Consider the following 20,712-nt stretch of genomic DNA (forward strand, 5'->3'; position numbering starts at 1 on the left):
AATTCCTGGGATCTTAAGAGCTGTCGCCAGAAGCCGGGCGAGTCTCTCCGAGACTTCATCCGGCGCTTCTCCAAATAGTGCACCGAGCTACCTAGCGTCGGCGACTTAGAGATCGTCCAGGCTTTCCTCTCTGGCACCACTTGTCGGGACTTGGTCCGAGAATTAGGTCGCAACGTACCGCGCTCTGCCGTCGCGCTCCTCGACATTGCCACCAGCTTCGCCTCGGGCGAAGAGGCTGTCGGAGCCATCTTCCCTGACACCGACGCCAAGGGTAAGCGGAGGGAGGAGGCCCCTGAGGCCTCAGCCTCCCACCTCCCTAAGAAAAAGAAAAAGGGGCGCCTGAGGAAGCAGGAGGTCCTGGAGGCTGATCTAGTCATGGCCTCAACATCCTCTACGCCAACACCCTGGAGCTCTTGGAGATTGACCAGTTGAGGCTCCGAGGCGACGTCGCACCCTTTCACGGCATCGTGCTGGGGAAGCGCACGCGACCCATCGGGTGCATTGACCTCCCTATCTGCTTCGGCACCCCCTCCAACTACCGCAAGGAAGTCCTCACCTTCGAGGCCGTCGGGTTCGAGGGAGCCTACCACGCCATTCTAGGGTGACCGTGCTACGCCAAGTTCATGGCAGTGCCCAACTATACCTACCTCAAGCTCAAGATGCCAGGCCCTAATGGTATCATCACGATCGAGTCCATGTACGAACATGCATACGACTGCGATGTCGAGTGCATCGAGTACGCCGAGGCTCTTGCAGAGACCGAGACCCTCATCGCCCACCTCGACCAACTCAGTGGCGAGGTGCCTGACTCCAAGCGTTGCGCGGGGGCATTCGAGCCCGCTGAGACCATCAAACTCATCCCAGTCAACCTCGCCTGCCCCGACGACCGGGCGCTGAGGATCAGCGCCACCCTCGACATCAAATAGGAAGCCGTGCTCGTCGACTTTCTCTGTGCGAACGCCGACATATTCGCATGGAGTCCCTCGAACATGCCGGGCATACCAAGGGAAGTCGCCGAGCACGCCCTAGACATCTGGGCTGGATCTAGACCGGTGAAGCAACGCCTGCGCCGCTTCGACGAAGAGAAGCGCAGGGCCATCGGAGAGGAGGTGCAGAAACTCTTGGCAGCCGGGTTCATCAAGGAAGTGTCCCACCCAGAGTGGTTGGCTAACCCCGTTTTAGTCAAGAAGAAAAATGGGAAATGGAGGATGTGTGTAGACTACACCGGTCTGAACAAAGCCTGTCCAAAGGTCCCCTTCCCATTACCTCGAATTGATCAAATCGTTGATTCCACCACAGGGTGCGAGATCCTATCTTTCCTTGATGCATACTCTGGCTACCATCAGATCAAGATGAAAGAGTCCGACCAGCTCACGACTTCTTTCATCACACCGTTCGGCATGTACTGCTATGTGACGATGCCCTTCGGCCTCAGAAACATAGGTGCCACGTACCAGTGGTGCATGACCCAGGTCTTTGGCGACAACATCGGGCAGACCGTCGAGGCCTACGTAGACGACATCGTGGTCAAAACTAGAAAGGCTGAGAATCTCGTGAATGACTTGAGGGTAACCTTCAAATGCCTTAAAGAGAAGGGCATCAAGCTCAATCCCGAGAAGTGTGTGTTTGGGGTCCCCCGAGGCATGCTCTTGGGATTCATAGTCTCAGAATGGGGCATTGAGGCCAACCTAGAGAAGATCTCGGTGATAACCAGCATGGGACCAATCAGAGACCTCAAGGGAGTGCAGAGGGTCATGGGATGCCTCGCGGCCCTGAGCCGCTTCATCTCGCGCCTTGGTGAAAAAGGTTTGCCTCTGTACCGACTCTTGAGAAAGTCCGAGCGTTTTTCTTGGACCCCCGAGGCCGAGGAAGCCCTTGACAGACTCAAGAGGCTGCTCACCAATCCTCCCGTTCTGATACCCCCGGCCATGGATGAGGCCCTCTTACTCTACGTCGCCGCAACAACCCAAGTGGTTAGCGCCGCCGTAGTAGTAGAGAGGCAGGAAGAAGGGCATACTCTGCCTACCCAGCGACCTATCTATTTCATCAGTGAGGTGCTCTCTGAGACCAAGGCACGCTACCCCCACATCTAGAAGCTAGTCTACACCGTGGTCCTAGCCCGGCGCAAACTGCACCACTACTTCGAGTCGCACCCGATGACTGTGGTATCATCCATCCCCCTGGGCGAGATAGTTCATAACCAAGAGGCCTCGGGCAGGATAGCCAAGTGGGCTGTTGAGCTTATGGGGGAAACCCTGACCTTTGCGCCTCGAAAAGCGATCAAGTCTCAGGTCTTGGCTGATTTCGTGGCTGAATGGACAGATACCCAACTACCACGTGCTCAAATCCAGATGGAGTGCTAGACCCTGTACTTCGACGGATCCCTAATGAAGACCAGGGCAGGCGCGGGTCTGCTCTTCGTTTCACCCCTTAGAGTACACATGCGCTACATGGTGCGGCTCCACTTCGCCACCTCCAACAACGTGGCCGAATACGAGGCCCTCGTCAATGGCTTACAAGTCACCATCGAGCTTGGGGCACGGCGCCTCGACGTCTGAGGCAACTCATGGCTCGTCATAGATCAGGTGATGAAGGAGTCAAACTGCCTCGACCCTAAAATGGAGGCTTGCTACAAGATGGTACGACGCCTAGAAGACAAGTTCGACGGCCTCGAACTAAATCATGTCGCGCGAAAGTACAACGAGGCCGCCGACGAGCTGGCAAAGATGGCCTCGGCACGGGCCCTGGTCCCCCCGAACGTCTTCGCCAGAGACCTCCACAAACCCTCCATCGGCTGCACCTCGACAGCAGAGGAGGGCCCACCTGGGGTACCCATGGCGAAGCCCGATGCCCCCTCTGCTGCCGAGACCCCCTTGACCGAGCCCGAGGTCATGGAAGTCAATGCTGAGCCTCCGCAGAATGATTAGGACGCGGATTGGTGAGCCCCGTTCCTCGATTGGCTTGATCGGGGGAGCTTCCCGACGATCGAACTGAAGCACGACGGCTTGCGCGCCGAGCCAAGACCTACGCCCTCTACAATGGCGAATTATACAGGCGAAGTCCCTCAGGTGTCCTTCAACGATGCATCAGTTCCGAGGCGGGCCAAGCCCTGCTTTGGGACTTACACACAGGCACCATGCGGCGCCTCAGACGCTCGTAGGGAACGCTTTCCACCAAGGGTTGTACTGGCCGACGACGGTCGCCGACACTACCAAGCTAGTACGCTCCTACGAAGGATGTCAGTACTACGCTCGACAGACACATCTCCTGGCCCTGGCCTTGCAAACCATCCCCATCACATGGCCGTTTGCCGTGTGGGGGCTCGACATGGTCGGGCCTCTGCAAAAGGCCCCCGGGGGCTACACCCATCTACTGGTATCAATAGACAAGTTCTCCAAATGGATCGAAGCCCGTCCGATCAATCGAATCAAATCCGAGCAGGCAGTGCTGTTCTTCACTGACATTATCCACTGGTTTGGGGTCCCCAACACCATCATCACCGACAACGGGACGCAGTTCACCGGTAAAAAGTTCCTGACGTTTTGCGACGACCACCACATCTATGTAGCCTGGTCGGCCGTAGGACACCCAAGGACCAACGGCCAAGTAGAGCGTGCCAACGGCATGATCCTACAAGGCCTCAAGCCAAGAATTCACAACCGGTTGAAAAAGTTTGGCAATAAATGGCTCGCCGAACTCCCCTCGGTCATCTGGAGCCTGAGGAACACTCCAAGCCGAGCCACGGGGTTCACGCCTTTCTTCCTAGTCTATGGGGCCAAGGCCATCCTCCCCACCGACATGGAATATGGTTCCCCGAGGCTGCAAGCCTATAACGAACAAAGCAACCGCACCACCCGAGAGGACACCCTCGATCAGCTGGAGGAAGCCTGAGACGTTGCGCTACTACACTCGGCCAAGTACCAGCAGAGCCTGCGGCGCTACCAGGCCCAACGCGTCCGAGGCAGAGACTTGAAGGTAGGTGACCTGGTGTTGAGGCTAGCACAAAGCAACAAGGGTCGCCACAAGCTGACCCCACCAAGGGAAGGACCGTACATCATCGCCCAAGTACTGAAGCCCGGGACCTACAAGCTGGCCAACGAGAAGGGTGAAGTCTTCACCAACGCTTGGAACATAGAACAGCCACGTCGCTTTTATCCCTAAATTTCCAAGCATTGTATATGTCGTTTCTCGAAATACAATTACTAAGCGTTCTTTAATTGGTCTTATTTTTCAAGAAACCCCCCGGGCCCATCGTAGGTCTCGGCAGTACAATAAACACAACAAGGGAGACTCGGCTCTGCCTTAGCAGAACCAAGCCTAACTCGGGGGCTAGATGGGGGACTCCCCCTAGGTCCCACGCACCATTTTTTAGTTGCTTTTCGAAAAAATTCCTACGCCAAGTCTCTAGCAGGCTCTGACGAATCATTTGTAGAGACTCCTCGGACCATGGTCTGTTCTAAGCAAGAGGCCGGTAGAGTCACAAGACGGCCTACGCCCCCGGGCTATGGCACTCCCTTACTACCTCTTGCTCAAGGGACGGCTTAGGCCCCAGGGGGGTGTTTTGCAAACGAAGTCTGATCAGGAGCAACAGAGAGCAAAGGCTCGGAAACATGAGAAAAACAACTAAGAAACACAAATACGTCAGAAATAAAGGCCTCGACGGCCACAAACATTATGATACAAAAATAACCCCTATTCTATCTTTACATAGCCCCCGGGGCACAGATTAAGGCTCAGGGCCCCTAGCACTGGCAGAGGGTAGGGGAGGAACCACCTCATCTTCAAAGAGCGTCGCCAGCGCCGTGCCAGGGCCTTCCGCCGCCTCCAGCAGCTTCGCGGCCGCCGTGTGGGCCTCCTCCTCATCATCAGGCAGAACGTAGCCATCATTGATGGCCGGGAGGTCAACGCCAAGATAGTGAGAGGAGATGACGGCCATCGCCCGCTTGACACCCGTGTGCAGAGCCCCTCGGAGCCGCTCGCGCATCTGGCTGCTCAGCGCAATCAAGCGGCTCCCAAGGGAGCTGCCCGACTGAACCCCCTCGACTTCCAGGGCCTCACAGGCGGAAAGGGCAGCACGCTTTAGCGCCTCGTGCTCCCCGATCTTGGTCTCGAGCACCGTCTGCACCACGCTGGAAGCCTCGGCGGCCCGAACGATCTCCGCCTCTGACTCTACACCACGGAAAATGAAATAAGGTCGAGCCAGAGAAAAAACAACCTAAGTTAGGGATGGGAGCCCACGGAGCTCACCCTTGGCCTTCAGCTCCCAGCGTCGGGTCTCGGCCTGACAGGCCTCGGCTTTCTCCTTCAACCGCTAGGCCTCGACTCGAGAGGCCTCGGCCACCCTGGAGGCTTCACTCCCCAGCTCTATGACATACAAGGAAGTTAGGAAGCAAACATAAGGGGAAGAAAACAAAATAAGGAGACTCAAACTCACCCTCGACCGTCCCTCTCAAAACCACAGCCTCGATTTGCGAGGCCTCAACCGCAGCAAGGGCCTCGTTCAGAGCGCCTTTGGTCAGCCGGTGCGCACTCTCCTCTGCCCCCAGCTGCCCGGCAAGGGCCTTGCCCGAGGCCGTCGCTTCTTTAGCCTGGGACCTGAAGGCATCCCGATCACTGACGGCGCGGGTAAGCTCCTCCTCCAGCTCCTTGATCCACGCCGCCAAGGGGGCGAGCTACGTCTGGGCTGTGGCCGCCTCAACCTTTGCATTGGCACAGCGAAGGCGGAGGTCCTCCACCTCCACGCTTTGTGCCGACAGAAGCTCGTTAGCATCGGCAAGAAGACCCCTCTGCCTCTGAAGCTGGTCCCAGATTCCCCTCCCCCGCCGGAGGAAGACCGACTTCTCGAGGGACCGGGTCTCGAGCTCCTGAGGAGGTAGAGCAGAGGTCGTCGATTGCGACAAAACCAAGGAAAGAACAACGTCGCGCGAGAAAGGAAAACATGAACCAGAGCAACTCTGGGCAGTTCGTCGGCCACCATGGACAATGTCGTCCGTAGCGACCGCTCCGCTAGCTCGCGGTACTGCTCGAAGGTACTCCAGCGCCCGCCCTCGGCCGTGTCCTCGAGGGTGAACAAAGGCTCCCCCTCAGGGTCGTCCCGGCTCCGCCATAGTACCCGTGGGTGATCCCACCCACGGGGCTTGGGTCGCACCCGCACGAGGGCCGAGCCTCCCTCGTCTAAGAGCGGCGCCGGCTGCTCCACGGCATCGGTCTCCTCGGCGCCGACCACCTCCCGCGCCTGGGAGGTATCATCGGAGGAGATCGGATAGACCTCCACCTCCCGGGCACTCTCCCGCAACAACAATGGGCCCTGAGCCGAGGGCATGGCCGAGGCCTCCGCCGCCTGCATCTCTGCCTCCTACACAGATGGCCTCGCTGCCATCACGACGGCTGTGGTGACCTCGGGGGCTCCAGCCTCTGCAATCACGGCCTCGGCGGTCTCAGGGGCTCCGGCCTCCATCGTTGTGGCCTTGGCAGACGCAGAAGCGCCGGCCGCGGACATTGCGGTCTTGGCGGTCATGGGCGCCGGGGCCCCCATCGCCTCAGCCCCGGAGACCCGGGGAGCCTCAGCAACAAAGGGCACGATGGCCCCATCCGACCGTGTAGGGGCCGCCTCGGCAACCCTTCCTTGGGCAGCTGGTTCCTTTGGGTCGACCCTCGCCGACGCCGCGCCGCGCTGGATGGCGGCTTGTGCCTCTGCCACCCAGTGGGCAGAGGAGCCGGGGCTCGCCTTAAGCGCTTTAAGGGGCGCCAAGGGGAGGTCGTCCGTAGGCCGCTTCCGACTGAAGAAAATCAACCCACAGGGTCAGCATGAGACCAAAAAAGCGAATGGAAGAGACCATAACCCCGCCAAAAATACACTTACTTTGAACGGGGCAGCCCCAGCTTCGCCACAGCAAACCTCATTCGCAACGGCGGAGGCGGCGGCAGTGGTGTCGCATCCGTATCCATCGGCGCCGGTCGGTCCTCGGTGGACCCCGGCGCCCCTTTGATCCTCTGCGGGGCCGGTGGCGTCGCCTCCACCGCCACCGGCTCCGCCACGACCGCCGAGCTTATCGGGCCGACGGCGCGTTTGCCTAACGCCCGCGCCTCGGGCGTGTCGGCCTCAGCCCCGGAGGGGGCCACCGCTGGCCCCGGGTCCGCTTCCTCTCCCCTTCCCGGGGGTGCCAGGCTGCTTACCAACGCCCCGGGCGCCACCTCCTTGACGTCTGGAAGGTGGTCTAGGGGGCCTCGCCCCCCCTCACCCTTGTCATTCCCATCCGAGGCCTCCGTCGACAACGACGTCGATGGGGATTCCTCCAACGGGAGACCATCCTTCCGTTGCTGACGACGGCGCTTATCCAACGCCTCACGTGCAAGGATATACTTCGTGCGCTTCGCCGCCTTAGCATCCTTCCGCTTCTTCTGTGCATCGGCGTAAGCGCGGTTGATCGCTCGCTGCCCCGCGTCCTCGGGAACGGGCGGCAGGGAGGAGTGCATGTCCCTCATCCCCTGAAGAAACGACAAACGCGCATAAGGAAACAAGGGATAAAGGGAGATTAAGGAGGTTTAGAGGCTACAGCGGCGCTCGACTTACCAGCAAAAGGAACCCCCGCGATGGACGCATCGCGAAGGGGGTCAGGTTGCCGCCCCTCAACTTCACATCTACCGTCTCCCCCACCCGACGGTGAATTTCCTCGTCAGAGAGGGCGGAGGAAGACATCCGGGTGCCTTCGACGGGCTCACCCGGCCTCATCTCGAACAGCCGCCGTCACCAAGCCATCAGCGGCAGCACCCTCCAGCGGTGGAAGGCGGCCACGACCATAGCGATGGTGAGGCCATGGTTCCGCAGCCTCGCCAGCCCCTCCAGGAGCAGCTCCAGCTTCGGCTGGTCGACCTTCGGGACGCCCCACTTCCACTTCTCTGGGCAACTCCCCACAATCCGCCCAGTATAAGGGGGAAGTCCTCCGTCGTCGTTGCGGAGGTAAAACCAACTCGTGTACCACCGGCGGTTGGAGGACGCGAGTTGGGCCAGGATGTAGAGGTGCAGGCGGTCCTGACGCACTTGGAGAGTGCAGCCTCCGGCCCTCGATGCCTTCCTCTTGCCCGACGTGCCCGTCGGTTTGGTAGTGTGCCCCGCCCGGAATAGGTGGAGCCACAAATCCCAATGGGGAGCAATCCCCAAATACCCCTCGTAGACGGCAACAAAGATAGCCGCCTGAGCGATGGAGTTGGGATTAAAATTGTGGAGCTCCACGCCGTAGTAACGTGGGAGCGCCCGCATGAACCGGTCCGCCGGAACGCCGAGGCCGCGCTCGTGGAAGGAGACGAAGCTCACGACGTAGCCGTCGCGAGGCCTCGGCTCTAGCTCGCCGTACGGAGCAATCCACTCCGGCCTAGTAGGGTCTGTCACCGGGCGGAGGAGTCCACCGTCGATAAGTGACTGAAGCATCTCCTCAGTGACATCCGACGGATCCCAAGGGTCCGCCTCGACAACGACGACGTTGCCGGCCATGAATGCGATGGAGGAATCGGGCGCGGCGGTGAGTTTTCCTCTCTCCCTCCATGCTCTCGCTTTTTTCTCACTTTCCCCCTAGGCTCGCTCTTCTCTCCTCTTCTTCCCGGCACCCGCTGCTCTGGCAACGGCTCGACGGAGGTGGCAGGCAAGGTAAGACAAGGAGGGGCAAGACTCTTTGGGTATTTATGCAGGGAGAAGGTGAAACGAACGGGCGATGAAATCGGGGAGGTTTTCCTCGTCCGGCGCGGTTAACCACGAGCCGATTTCGGCGGCCCACGCGCCCACGTCTCCCGCATTAAATGCGAGGACAGTTACGTCCCGTCCATCATGTCGCGCTCGGCCACTACGGCAGCAGGCATTGTTTCGCCTCCCCATGAAACCGCCTCAAAAGGCGCGCCACCCGCGGCCGAGCCGATCGGGAAGATATTTCCCGCGGCCTGTTCCTTTCATAGGAAGGAACCGGGCTCTGAGCCTATTACGGTCTAGGGGTTCGAAGGCTGGACCCCAAAGGGTTTCGGCAGTCGCCCCAGGATAACAGAGTCAGGGGCGACTGCGGGCGAGCCTGTACGGGGCCGAGACCCAAACGAGCAAAACGCTTGGGACGCCCAAAGTCGTGTCCGAGACCGGCAGGAAAGTATCCGAATGGGATCCTACCGTAGGGAGGCACTGAGCCACCGAGGCCCAACGAACGGCCTCGGCACCCACTAGAGAAATCCACTGGTACTCTTGGAGTGTGTCTCTGGACCGCTAGCCGTCCCCTAACGAACGGGGTTCGGACCTCCACTTGGACTACCCGATAATAGCTCACCGGGAGTGCCACCGCTCGTGCCCATCGAGGGTAGCGAGGCACATTCCACCCCTCCTTCCGAGCGAAAAGAAAGCGTGAGGGTCGCATAAAAAGTCAAGGGAACCCCTAATGGCCTTCTCGCCCTATGCAGAGGCTAGGGGGCTCTTCCTGCAAATATGCCGAGACCCCACGACCCGGGCTCGCGCCCAAAGGGGCCTCGGCAAACAAACCCTCACGCGCGAGGGGCGTATGAAAAGTCAGGAGAACTCCCGATGGCCCTCTCACGCAGAGGCTAGGGGCTCTTCCTGCAACCTTGCTGAGACCAGAATGGGCTCGACAAACTAACCCTCCGTACGAACGAAAAGGACATGTGAAGATCAGAAGAAAGGGCCAAAACACCCAAGACAAAGACAAACAGTCTAAAACCGCGCTAGAAGTTTCACTACAAACACGATAAAAAGGGCACCAAGCCCGTTACGGTCCAGGGGTTCGAAGGCTGGGCCTCCAAAAGGTTTCGACAGCCACCCCAGGGCAACAGAGTCAGGGACGACGGTGAGGCGAGCCTACGAATGGCCCAGGCCCGAGCGAACGTTCGCTCGGGGCACCCTAAGTCGTGTCCGAGACCGGTGGGGAAGTATCCGAATAGGATCCCACCGTAGGGAGGCACCAAGCCACCGAGGCCCACGAACGGCCTCGGCACCCACTAGAGAAACCCCCTGGTACTCTTGGAGTGCGTCTCTGGACCACTAGCCGTCCCCCAGCGAACAGGGTTCGGGCCTCCACTCGGACTACCCGCTAACAGCTCACCGGAGGTGTCCACGCTCGTGCCCATCGAGGGTAGCCTGGCACATTCCACCCCTCCTTCTGAACGAAAGGAAGCGTGAGGGTCATACCCAAAGTCAGGGGGCCCCTAACGAGCCTCTCGCTCCATGCGGAGACAAGAGGGCTTCTTCCTGCAACCTCGCCGAGACCCCCGCAACCCGAACTTGCGCTTGGGGGCTCGACAAATGCAATAAGAACTACTCGTTCAGACACGGAAATGAAGAAAGCCCCTGGAGGAGTAACTCCACTCCCCCAAGGGCTCAGGGGCTACACCCGGCGGGTGCGCTCGCACGCACCCACCGGAACCTTAAAACAACAAACCCCAATTCCTACGGGGCAGGTAGAAACCAAGCCTCGGCAAACCCTCAGGGGGAATACACGCACTCCCCCCGAGGCTCGGGGGCTACTGTCGGGTACCTTGGAATGGGGTACCCCAAGCAAAACATCAAATGGGTTGCCCAAGTCCCATCTAAAAATAATAAAAGCAAAAAGGTAAGTCGTGGGCCCTTCCCCATCGCGACCGAGCCCACTGGGTCGTCCCCCTCCTCGTCTCAAGCCTCAAGCAGGAGGTCTCAGCATCCTGACACCAACTCCGCTTCGCGCAAGCCCCCCCCTAGGGAAGGCCTCGGCAGGGAACGCCGTCTCCGCCCCACCTGAGGCTCTCCACGAAAGGCCTCGGCAGGAGGCGCATTCTCCGTCTTGCGCGAGGCCCCTCGCGCGAGGCCTCGGAAAGGAGCCTGGTCTCCGTCTCGCGTGAGGCCTCATTCTCCGTGTCGCTCGAGGCCGGCTCGTCCATGGTCCGTCGCCCCCCGCCTCGGCTGACCCTCCTGACAGCGCGTCACGTCACATTAATACTTTCAACCACCCCTGCGATCTCAGCCGGACAGCGGCTCAACGTCATAGAATGACCGACGCGACCCGAAGTCGCATCACCACCATACCGGCCGGGACAGGGCACGGCGGGGATTACCGGCCACTGTGTCCTAACACTGTGACCACGATCTGCGCCTGGGACAGGATATGACGGGGGTTACTGGCCACTGTGCCCTTCCACTATGTCCGCGATCAGCCGCCCGCTCAAGGCCTCGGCACTGTACACCAGGGCCTCGGCACTGTACACCAAGGCCTCGGCGATATTGGGGTCCGAGCCCGCCGAGACCCCCCACCGCAGTACCAGCCTCGGCACCGATCGAGTTTTGGCCTCGTGCATAGTCCGTCCACAGTGGCTACATTCGCCGCCACGTCCACTCCAAGGCATTCCGGGGGCTCCCACGACGCACAGGATCTGATGGGACGACCACGCCGCCCCAGTACTCCAAGGAAGGACCACTCCGATGACCACGCCGCCACAGGAATAGGCCACAGGGCTCGGACATGCCACCCCTGTTGGCACGACGCCACATAGTAATACATGTACTGCCCTTGTCCTCCCTTCAACTATAAAAGGAGAGGACTTGGGCCACTTAGAAGGGGGGAGGATGAGAGAACACACACACATTCCCGCCGCTTGAGAGCAACGTCTCAGACGGCCCACACGACACCCTGCCGAGACCTGGGACTAGTTCCCTCTCTCCCTTAGCTTGTAACCCCCTACTACGAGCACTCCGGTGCAAGGAATACAAGTTTGATCTCTCAGACTGGACGTAGGGCGCCGATTGCCCAAACCAGTATAAACCTTGTGTCTCTTTGCATCACCATCCGGAATCGGGAGCACGCAGAACAAATTCACTAGTCGGTCGAGGACCCCCCGGTTCGAAACACCGACAGGCGTCACTAGGAGAACTAGCATTAGTTGGCAGCCCTCCAGAAGTTCCTAGCAGCTAAGGTTCCACTACAGCCATAACCCCCGTCGATCGCATACGGGAACCAACTAGCTGCACCTTGGTAGTTCTCATCGGCAAGTAGAACACTGTGATGGAGGTGGCAATGGGTGTGGCACATCCTCCTAGTGGCTTGCATCACAATAATAGGCTCCTGCCAGATGACACTAGGGTCGAGGTGCATACTGTGAAGGCTGAGTTCATGCAGTGGCGCATAGACTACCCAACTCCCGATGGACAGTAGTTACTTGGAGAAGTAATGAACCAGTTCATCCTCTGGCACAAACGAGACATTGTACTGACTGCTTCTTCACCGCCTATTCAACATTTGGAGGGAGTTGTTGAGGAGGGGGAGATACGTTCATCATCTCGTGACCACCACTTTCCTAAGATGCCACATTCTTCTTCGCCTCCTAGCGAGCACATGCATGAGATGCCACAGTCTTCCCTGCCTCCTAGCGAGCACGTGCCTGAGATGCCACAGCCTTCTCCGCCTCATAAGAAGCAAGGGCCTGATACAGACCTGATATATGAATAGCAAGGGCCTCCTGAAGAAGTGCATGCACAAGAGGGTGCCCTCAAGAAGCCAGAAATTCAAAAAAAAGCATCCAATCACCGTAAGGCCAATTTTTACATCGATGAGAGATGTCACGTCGACGTCCAAGTGGTTCAGCCATGACCAGTTCAAGTCTGAGTACCAAGTTAAAGAAGTCCCAACATGGGCTTTTGAGGAGGCCATCACCGGCAAATAACAACCGACCAAGAAGTGTCCAAATGTTGATGCCATCAAATGGTCAAAGGATTGCCTGAAAACATATGAAAGAGGCAAGCCCTTCCTACCAAACCAGGACATCCAGCGCCTATCACTTGGAATGAGAAGGTTCCATAATTGGTACTTGCGTATCATACAAGCACGCTTCCCTGTTGGCACATTTGGAGGCCCAGTCAAGAAAATTATCTTTGACTTTAATAACGTCCAGACATGCTTTTAGCTCAGAGCAATGGAAATGAATCTAATTCACACGAGGTGCCTATAAGTCCTTGCCCTCTTGATATGATATTATTGTAATCTTTGGATTTTGTTGATACTAACCCATGCCATGATTTGTAGAATGCAAGTGCACCTTTCAAAACAAATACCAAATGTGCAAGCTGGGTACGTAGAACCTCAATGTATAGCAGCAACATATTTTAATTACACCAAGGACTGGAAATTGGATGGCAAAAAGCTAGCTGCTAGAAAAACTATTGAGGAGAAAGAGAAAATCCGGTAGAAGGAAATGCGTAAAGCGGCCCTTAAGGTTGTGGCATACATTGCCCTAGCTTTTAAAAATCTCCAAAATTGCTCTGCTATATGGCCAGCATACAACTTCGAGTAAGTTCAACTCTATATTTAAAGCTTTGTTCGATATATTTTGTTCGATGTAAAAGAGCTTATCCGTTACTATGATTAAATTCATGCAGCAACCACTGGATTTGTATAGGCGTCGATGTCGGCCTGGGCATGTCGTGGGTCTATGATTCAATAGATAAGGACCCGGTGACATACAAAGGCTTTATATCGATTCTCAAGACATATACATATCGATAATCCTCATTACCTTATATGTTTGTATATATACTTGTAACCTTTATTTTTGGATACTAACAAGTTGCATTTGTTAAATTCATTCGAGCAGGCCTACCGGTTCTATGTCAATACACATCATGGGAGGCATGATCCAACAAAAGGGCCTAATCTGTGTCAAAACACTATGTGTGATAAGTGTAATTTACTTTAGTACTCCATATGCGAAACACAAAGTGCCCCAAGCAGAAGTCTGGGAGTCTACACTGTGGATACTATGTATGCACTCTCATAAGTAACACCGGTGCCTACAGGAGACACCCCTGTAGGGTAAGTTTGAACCTCTTCAACCTCTTTAATTGTGATTACAGTCATGTTAACTTCAAAACCAGCTCCATGTTTATATATGCAAACTGTGTTTATAGATACTCACTGTTTTTATAGATGTTCGCATATGTTATGACACCCCAACTTGTTTTATTGTAGTGGCAAGAAGAGAAATGAATGAGAGCGGACTCACACAAAGATGCCAACCTCTTCGTGCTCGTCGGTGACCTTTGCGCCTTCATATTAGATCAGATTATACACGTAAGAGGCAATTATCATGACCAAAAATCCGAGTTAGGAAGGCATCCTTAGTATCAATATCTTCGTGATACGGAAAGGCTAGCTCTAGGCCGTTGATAACAATGTGTATGGAATGTGACATTGGTCTTACCTTGTGGAACGGTTTGGACCTGTGGAACGGATTGGACTTGCGAATTATATCGAGCAAATTTCCTATTTGGCATCGGAATATGACATGGTTCCTTATTTAGCATCGAAAGATAAACTCTTCTCAATATAGCATTGGGTTTATTTTTGGTTCCTTATATAGCACTGCCGTTAGATTTGACCTCTAACACTGTTAACTATGAGGGGAAAAGACCATTTTATCCATGTTTTCATGTGCAGCCACAACACTGTGTTAACAGTTAAATTTTATTGCATAGATTTTTTTGACAATACCATTTTATTACAAAATTAAATATTTTTTGACAATACAATTTTTTTGGACCATGGATATTTTTTGGTACTACAATTCTTTTCCACAGATTATTTACGACAATTCTTGATGTACATTGGGTACGGTAAAAATGATTATTATCCACAAAATTGTATAGCCATAAATAATATGCGCAAAAAATGTACTGCCAAAAAATATTCATGGTCCAAAAATGTTGTAATTCAAAAAAAAAATTGTGCAATAAAATATCATTGTTAACATGTTGATGGTATTATAGATGAAATAAGGGTAAACTGGTCTTTTCTCTTGGTGTTAGAAGCCAAATCTAACGACAATGCTATATAGAGAGCCAAAAATAAATTCAATGTTATATTAAGAAGATTTTATCTTTTCATATGAAGTCAGGAACCATGTTATATTCCGATGCTAAATAGAGAATTTTCTCTATTATATCTATGATGTAGGGGGCGGCTGGTCCATGGCTATTGACGCCAATTTCGGATGGTCTCGAGTGTCCGTGCTGCCAAAGGTACGCACCTTGAAGAAGTACCAGTACACTTCTGGTGCGAAGAAATGTATTTTCAGCGGCTGCGTTGTTCCAAGCCTGGCAAGCTTGTCAGATCGACTGGCGACGATGATTTTACTTCCGACTGCAACATGACGTTTGCAGTCAGAGTAAAATTTCCTCCACACAGATTCATCGATGTCGCCGGTTAGTTCGATTATCACCCAGGGGCTTGTTTAGTTCCCCACCAAAACGTCAAATTTTTTAAGATTTCTCGTCACATCGAATCTTTAGACGCATGTATGAAACATTAAATGTAAATAAAAAATAAAACTAATTACACAGTTTAGACGAAATCCACGAGACGAATCTTTTAAGCCTAATTAGATTATGATTGGACACTAATTATCAAATAACAACGAAAATACTATCGTATCGTTTTGTTAAAATTTTTGCCATCTAAACTGGGCCCAGTATCCTTTTCTTCGCCATTGGCACCGCTACGGTGCTTGATTACATCACAGTCACTCAGAGTTGCCACTGTCCTGTCATCTGTTATGCTATTCTGACTGAAACACGTGATCTGAGAGAAGTGGTCACGCACTCTGTCGTCGTTGCAGGCGTGCTCAATCAGGGTGCTCCTCCCTACTTTGCCTGGCCCAACGTTGGGCAGGACACCTGGTGGGCTTCCATCGATGGGAACCTCTGCTCGCAGCAGGATGTCCATGATCCTCTCCATCTACCGTCCTCATTGCTTCGCTTATAATCCGTATTTTTTCAATAAGCTAACAGTATTTTTTTTTCACGACAAATCAACATGGACCCGAAGGAGAAGCTCTCAAGGCTGCTCAGAGTCTCCTCCAGCGTTGCCGCCGCAATCGCCGCCGTCGAGAGCTTGTCAATCAGGAAAGACATGGATCTACCGGTAAGGTCGCTCAACACTGCAGAGATGAACATCGACATGTTGGAACGGAAATTAACCTCACCGGAAGCTAAGAGATGAACATGGACACATTCTCGCCTGCTAGAAGCCTAGAATATTTTCCAGATGACTCCTGATGAGGGGTCTTCCGATGTTTCAAAGGTAGAGTTGGTGTAGAAATCCAAGTCAAGATCGAGAGAAGAGATGGCGTACACTTCTCTTTGCGTGTGTGTATGCAATTCAACCTCTTCCGATGTCTGTCGCAATCGTTCCTCTCCGACAAAAGAAGTTTGCTGCCACCGTTGTATTGGTCTATTTGACTAACACAAAGTAGACTGACTGGTTTGTGTCTTTCTAGCGTGTCAAAAACGTCATGTATCTCCTATATTTTTCATATATTTTAGGTGCCTGAATTTTAAGATTATTTCACGCAACATTTTTGTAGAGCCAACTAGTAAAAATAAATTGTTGTTATTTGTCTTTGTATCATACTATATCAAATTTTTGTCTTTGTAAATTGTTTATTGTTTTTATGCCAACACAATTCAGATTTTGTCAGGTTTATGATTTTATCTAAAGTATTTTCTATTCTCGTTACTAAAAAATGATTATGTCTGTATGAATTGTATCGAACTCAAACTGCACTTTTAGTATAGAAATCTACCATTACCTGTATTCCTGTATAACAAAACTGCACCCTTGCGAAGCCACGTCGTCCCTTCCCTACGTCCGTCAGATCACGTGTACGTCCTCTGCCCAGCCGTCCGATCCCCTCGCTCCTTTACGGCTCGGTGTCCACCTTCTCGAACCATCGACGTCGTGGTCCCCGCAGTCCCACAGACCTTATCCCTTTCCTCCCTCTCCGGTCTCGACACACAAGCGACAAAAAAATCCTCCTCCACCGTGCCGCTCCCCGTGCGTGCTTCGTTTCCTGCGCGGTGCTCCTCGCTTCCCCGTATGCCGCCTTCGACGCCTACTCACTGCGCGCACCTGGGCTGTAGCCGCGTCGGCCCTCACCCTCCTCCTCGCATGCCTACGCAGTAGCTCCATTGACGGCGGCCGTCTCCTTCCGGCCTCTTCGGCGACCGGTCGGAGGACGAGGACGATGCGGACGACGACGTCGACGGCGTCGATGAGACGCCTACGACGATGACCACGACGACGCCTGCAGCCACGCGCACGGCCGCCACGGCGGATACCGCTCCGTAAGCCTGCCCGTCTCCCTCCTACCTGCGATTCCGATTCGTCTCGGCTGCTTTGTTGTTCCCATCGGACCTGCGGACTAAGGTTTAGGTTTCCGGATTCATGCAGGATGGAGCTTTCTTTTTGGGGGAGGTATACAGTTTCGTCCGAATTTGCTGAAATCCTACTAAAATTTGGAGTCGCCCTTGATTTTTGTTTGAAGTTGTGTATGCAGAGAGAGGTCGATGAATCCATGAACTTTTTTTGCCTCACTTTGGCACCCCCAGGTCCACTCCTCTGTACTACGACAACCAAACATTAGGAGAAGAAAAAAAATCGGGTTTCAGGTTCACAGGTTCTAGGCATGTGCTTCATCGTATTTAAAAGAGTATATATTACCAGCATAGTTGCAATGTATTCACCTATGCTCAATCTTTTTACAAGATTTATCTTATATCTAACCATGAATCATACGACTCTCCACGACAAAGGTTTATATTTGTACTTATTCATCTTATTTATATTTTTGCGCACTCATTTCCTTCCTATGCACTGACATGTAAATATGGTTGTTTAATTGGATTTTTTCCTGCTGTGCTTTTCGACTGAATCTTTACCTTATCAACAGGTCTATTCATCTGCTTAGTTAATCTTGACCTCATGATGATAGCAAAATGGACAACTTCTTTAATGGTGCTGTTGCAGTGTCAGCTTCCTCTTCATGCCAACAAGGTACATCATTTCAGTTTGATTTTGTCTGTATGGTCAGATTTAAGCACTCATCTTTTCCTCTCTGCTACAAACTTTGTCATTTTTCTTGCCCAGTGTTGTTATTCTTTGCAAGATCACATATTGGGATTCTCTAGATGTCGCTCCCCAAATTATGTTTTGCACTCCTTCCTAATTTCTTTCCAATTCATTGCGTTTGCCTGACCTCCGTCCTCCCTAAATTTGTATATGATGTTCAGTCCCATTTCGCATGAATCCTGTGCAAAAAAATCTGAATGTTACACATTTTCCATGAGTTATTTTACATATGCACATCGAAACCATCATGTACGCCTTTTAAAACATAAGCAACTTGCCTTTGCATTCAAACATTTTTAGGACTCAACTCATTACTTTGCTTATAATAAACATGTTTATCGGTTATTGTCAACCGGAAACCTGTGCAGCAGTCACAGATTTCAAGTTTACTAAATAAATCAAAGCTACTTTGCACTGCTACTTAATACCGGCGCGTACAATGTTCATTTTGAGGTGACCCATCAGCAGACACCTTCCTGAAATTTCACATTCCTGAAATTAGTTTCCCAGTGTCATTAGCTCAGATAAATTCTGCACTCTTTCCTCTCTAATAATGATATATATCATGTACCAAGATTCTTCTATCATCTGACTCTCATATAAAAGAAATATTTGTTTTTCAGTGCACTTCATGCTTCTTCAGATTAATAAGGCTACCACTTGAGATAGCCTAGCTGACCTTTTTCCAATTTGGGACTGCTTCATTGGTAACCTAGTTTGGAATACCTGATCAATTTTCATTTCATATATGTTTGCTCACATTGACAGTTAACTTTTTAGGTGAATTTGCTTCCCTTTAGTTTTTTCAATCACCTTTGCAGCCTATTCCTGTTTGGGGATCATTTCCCTGTTAACGCATTTGCTTTGTAGACTTAACATTTATGCTCCCAATTCCTAAGGTTAATTTCTCCGTTTCCAGTTTCCAAATGTGCGCAGGTTCAAACTGATATTGATGGCCTCATGGAAAACACCAGGAAATAATTAGTCGTCCTATCGTTTGGTCAAATGGTAGCAAAGATACCCAGAGGTCCACCTACCATGTCTTCGGATTCTGCTATATTGTCAAGGGCTTACAACTATGCTAACAAAAATAACGCTTCTCAGTTTCAATGGCGTAAAAAAATCAAAGGAACTATGAGGAAATGAACATTTAGCTTCAGTAAGGTATTGCCATTTTAATCAATGCAACCAATGCACTTCTAACATTAAAACTTGAGTCTTGATTGTTTTGGAAATGTGCCAGGTAAATCTTTCTGTATACTGTATTATTTTGTTTCTTTGGTCACTTGCCCTTTTAGTTCCCAACTGATTGTATTATTTTTCAGTCGGTTCACACTCCTTGGTTATTATTTATGTCCATAGTTCTTTAGTCGTCCTTCTTGCAATTTCTCTTGAGCCTTCTCACTAAACTGCTGAGTCAGTTTATCCTTTTCCACATGATTATTTACTCCACTTTAGTAGCAACTCTTTATATGGCTATTGCTTGCTGGAATACTTGACAGTCGACACAGCGCAACCATTGCCATTTCAGTTGAAACGATCCAGATCATTGTCATGGTTCATTATGATTTTGTTCCAACAAAATCTTGAGCTCATTGCCTCAGTAAAAAATGTATAATCTTTTATTTCATAATGCAACCATTCTAACTGATCGGTTACCTTTTCCCATAGTGATTGAGACATCTAAATTTCCTAATTATTTAGGAGTCGATGATTTTTACTCTTGAGGCCATGATACTTTGCAAGTGATCTGCATTAGGCCTTTAGTATTTGGTGGGGTGGCCGAAGTTTCAGGAATACTTTGCATGTAGCTTCCTGCTGTATGAGACCATATGAGAAACTGTTAAGCGTCCATGTATTTGTCATCAACGTAGCAACGATGGAAAGATCTCTTCTCCTTTTGTGTCACTAAACATCAAAGTTCTGGTGACTATGTAAAATTCTGTTACATGTGAGTATATGATCAGTGATAACCTACACTGATAGTACTCATGATTCTATACATATTCTTTTCTTATTTAATTCTCGAACAAATTTCCTTCCAAAAAATAGACGTACATACTTCACACTATTATCCATCCTGTGTCCCTATGCACAGAAATTTTTCTACATATATTCTGTCCATATTACAGACATTTACCATCTGCGCCTCCAAACGCTTTCTGTCCATCGTGCTAACCGGCCTCTGCAATTGAAACACTATCATATTGCCATCTGCTTGCAAATTTCACGGCTTATTTAACCTTCTATCTTTTTTCCTCTGCCCATGTTTAGTTTCAACCCAAAATTCCAAAAAGTGCTACAGTAGCCATCACATCGAATGTTTGTGGCCCGTGCATAGAGCATTAAATGTAGACGAAAAAAAATTAATTGCACAGTTTGGTGGGAAATTGCGAGACGAACGTTTTGAGTCTAATTAGTCCATGTTTGAACACTAATTGCTAAATAAAAATGAAAGTGCTATAGTAGTCTAAAATTCTAACTTTGTGAAACTAAACACGGCGTCTCTATCCTTTTAGTTAAACCCGTGGCAACGCGCGGGGTACTCACTAGTAATATATAATAACCATCGCGTGATAGAACACCTGAATTTTAGCACGTATTCATTACTACTGTTAGACAGAGGGAGTACAAAACCGAGTAGCGAAGACAATTCGCACTTCCTCATGCCTCTATTTCTAATCTTCTCCTACGTTGACTAGAAAAATAATTTACTAATAAGTGGGCTAGTTTTTTTTCCATTTCCATTGGTATTCGCACGACGAAAACGGGGGATGGTCACCCATTTATTTATACAGAT

At 51.8% G+C, this 20,712-nt stretch overlaps 1 protein-coding gene and 1 long non-coding RNA gene across 6 annotated transcripts; one reads left to right on the top strand and one right to left on the bottom strand.

Moving 5' to 3' along the window:
- Positions 1–6,355: 6,355 nt before the first annotated feature.
- LOC136548232 (predicted GPI-anchored protein 58) lies at positions 6,356–7,603 on the bottom strand. Its single transcript, XM_066539836.1, has 4 exons — positions 7,574–7,603; positions 6,974–7,488; positions 6,728–6,779; positions 6,356–6,562 (listed from the first exon to the last, which is right to left on the bottom strand). Exons 1-4 carry the CDS (start codon positions 7,601–7,603, stop codon positions 6,356–6,358), a joined length of 804 nt encoding a protein of 267 aa, XP_066395933.1.
- A 9,204-nt stretch (positions 7,604–16,807) lies between these two features.
- Positions 16,808–19,781, top strand: LOC136551146 (uncharacterized). Of its 5 annotated transcripts, none has more exons than XR_010782456.1 (5): positions 16,808–16,878; positions 16,965–17,128; positions 17,235–17,258; positions 17,341–17,837; positions 18,832–19,781. It is a non-coding gene; the product is annotated as an uncharacterized lncRNA (long non-coding RNA). The 5 variants fall into 5 exon arrangements; XR_010782458.1 differs by having other exon boundaries at positions 16,814–17,128; positions 18,832–19,524; positions 19,617–19,781; XR_010782459.1 differs by having other exon boundaries at positions 16,814–17,128; positions 17,341–17,467; positions 17,734–17,837.
- Positions 19,782–20,712: the final 931 nt, after the last annotated feature.

This window comes from Miscanthus floridulus, chromosome 4 (assembly GCF_019320115.1).
Source record: "Miscanthus floridulus cultivar M001 chromosome 4, ASM1932011v1, whole genome shotgun sequence".
Classification (NCBI taxonomy): Eukaryota; Viridiplantae; Streptophyta; class Magnoliopsida; order Poales; family Poaceae; genus Miscanthus; species Miscanthus floridulus.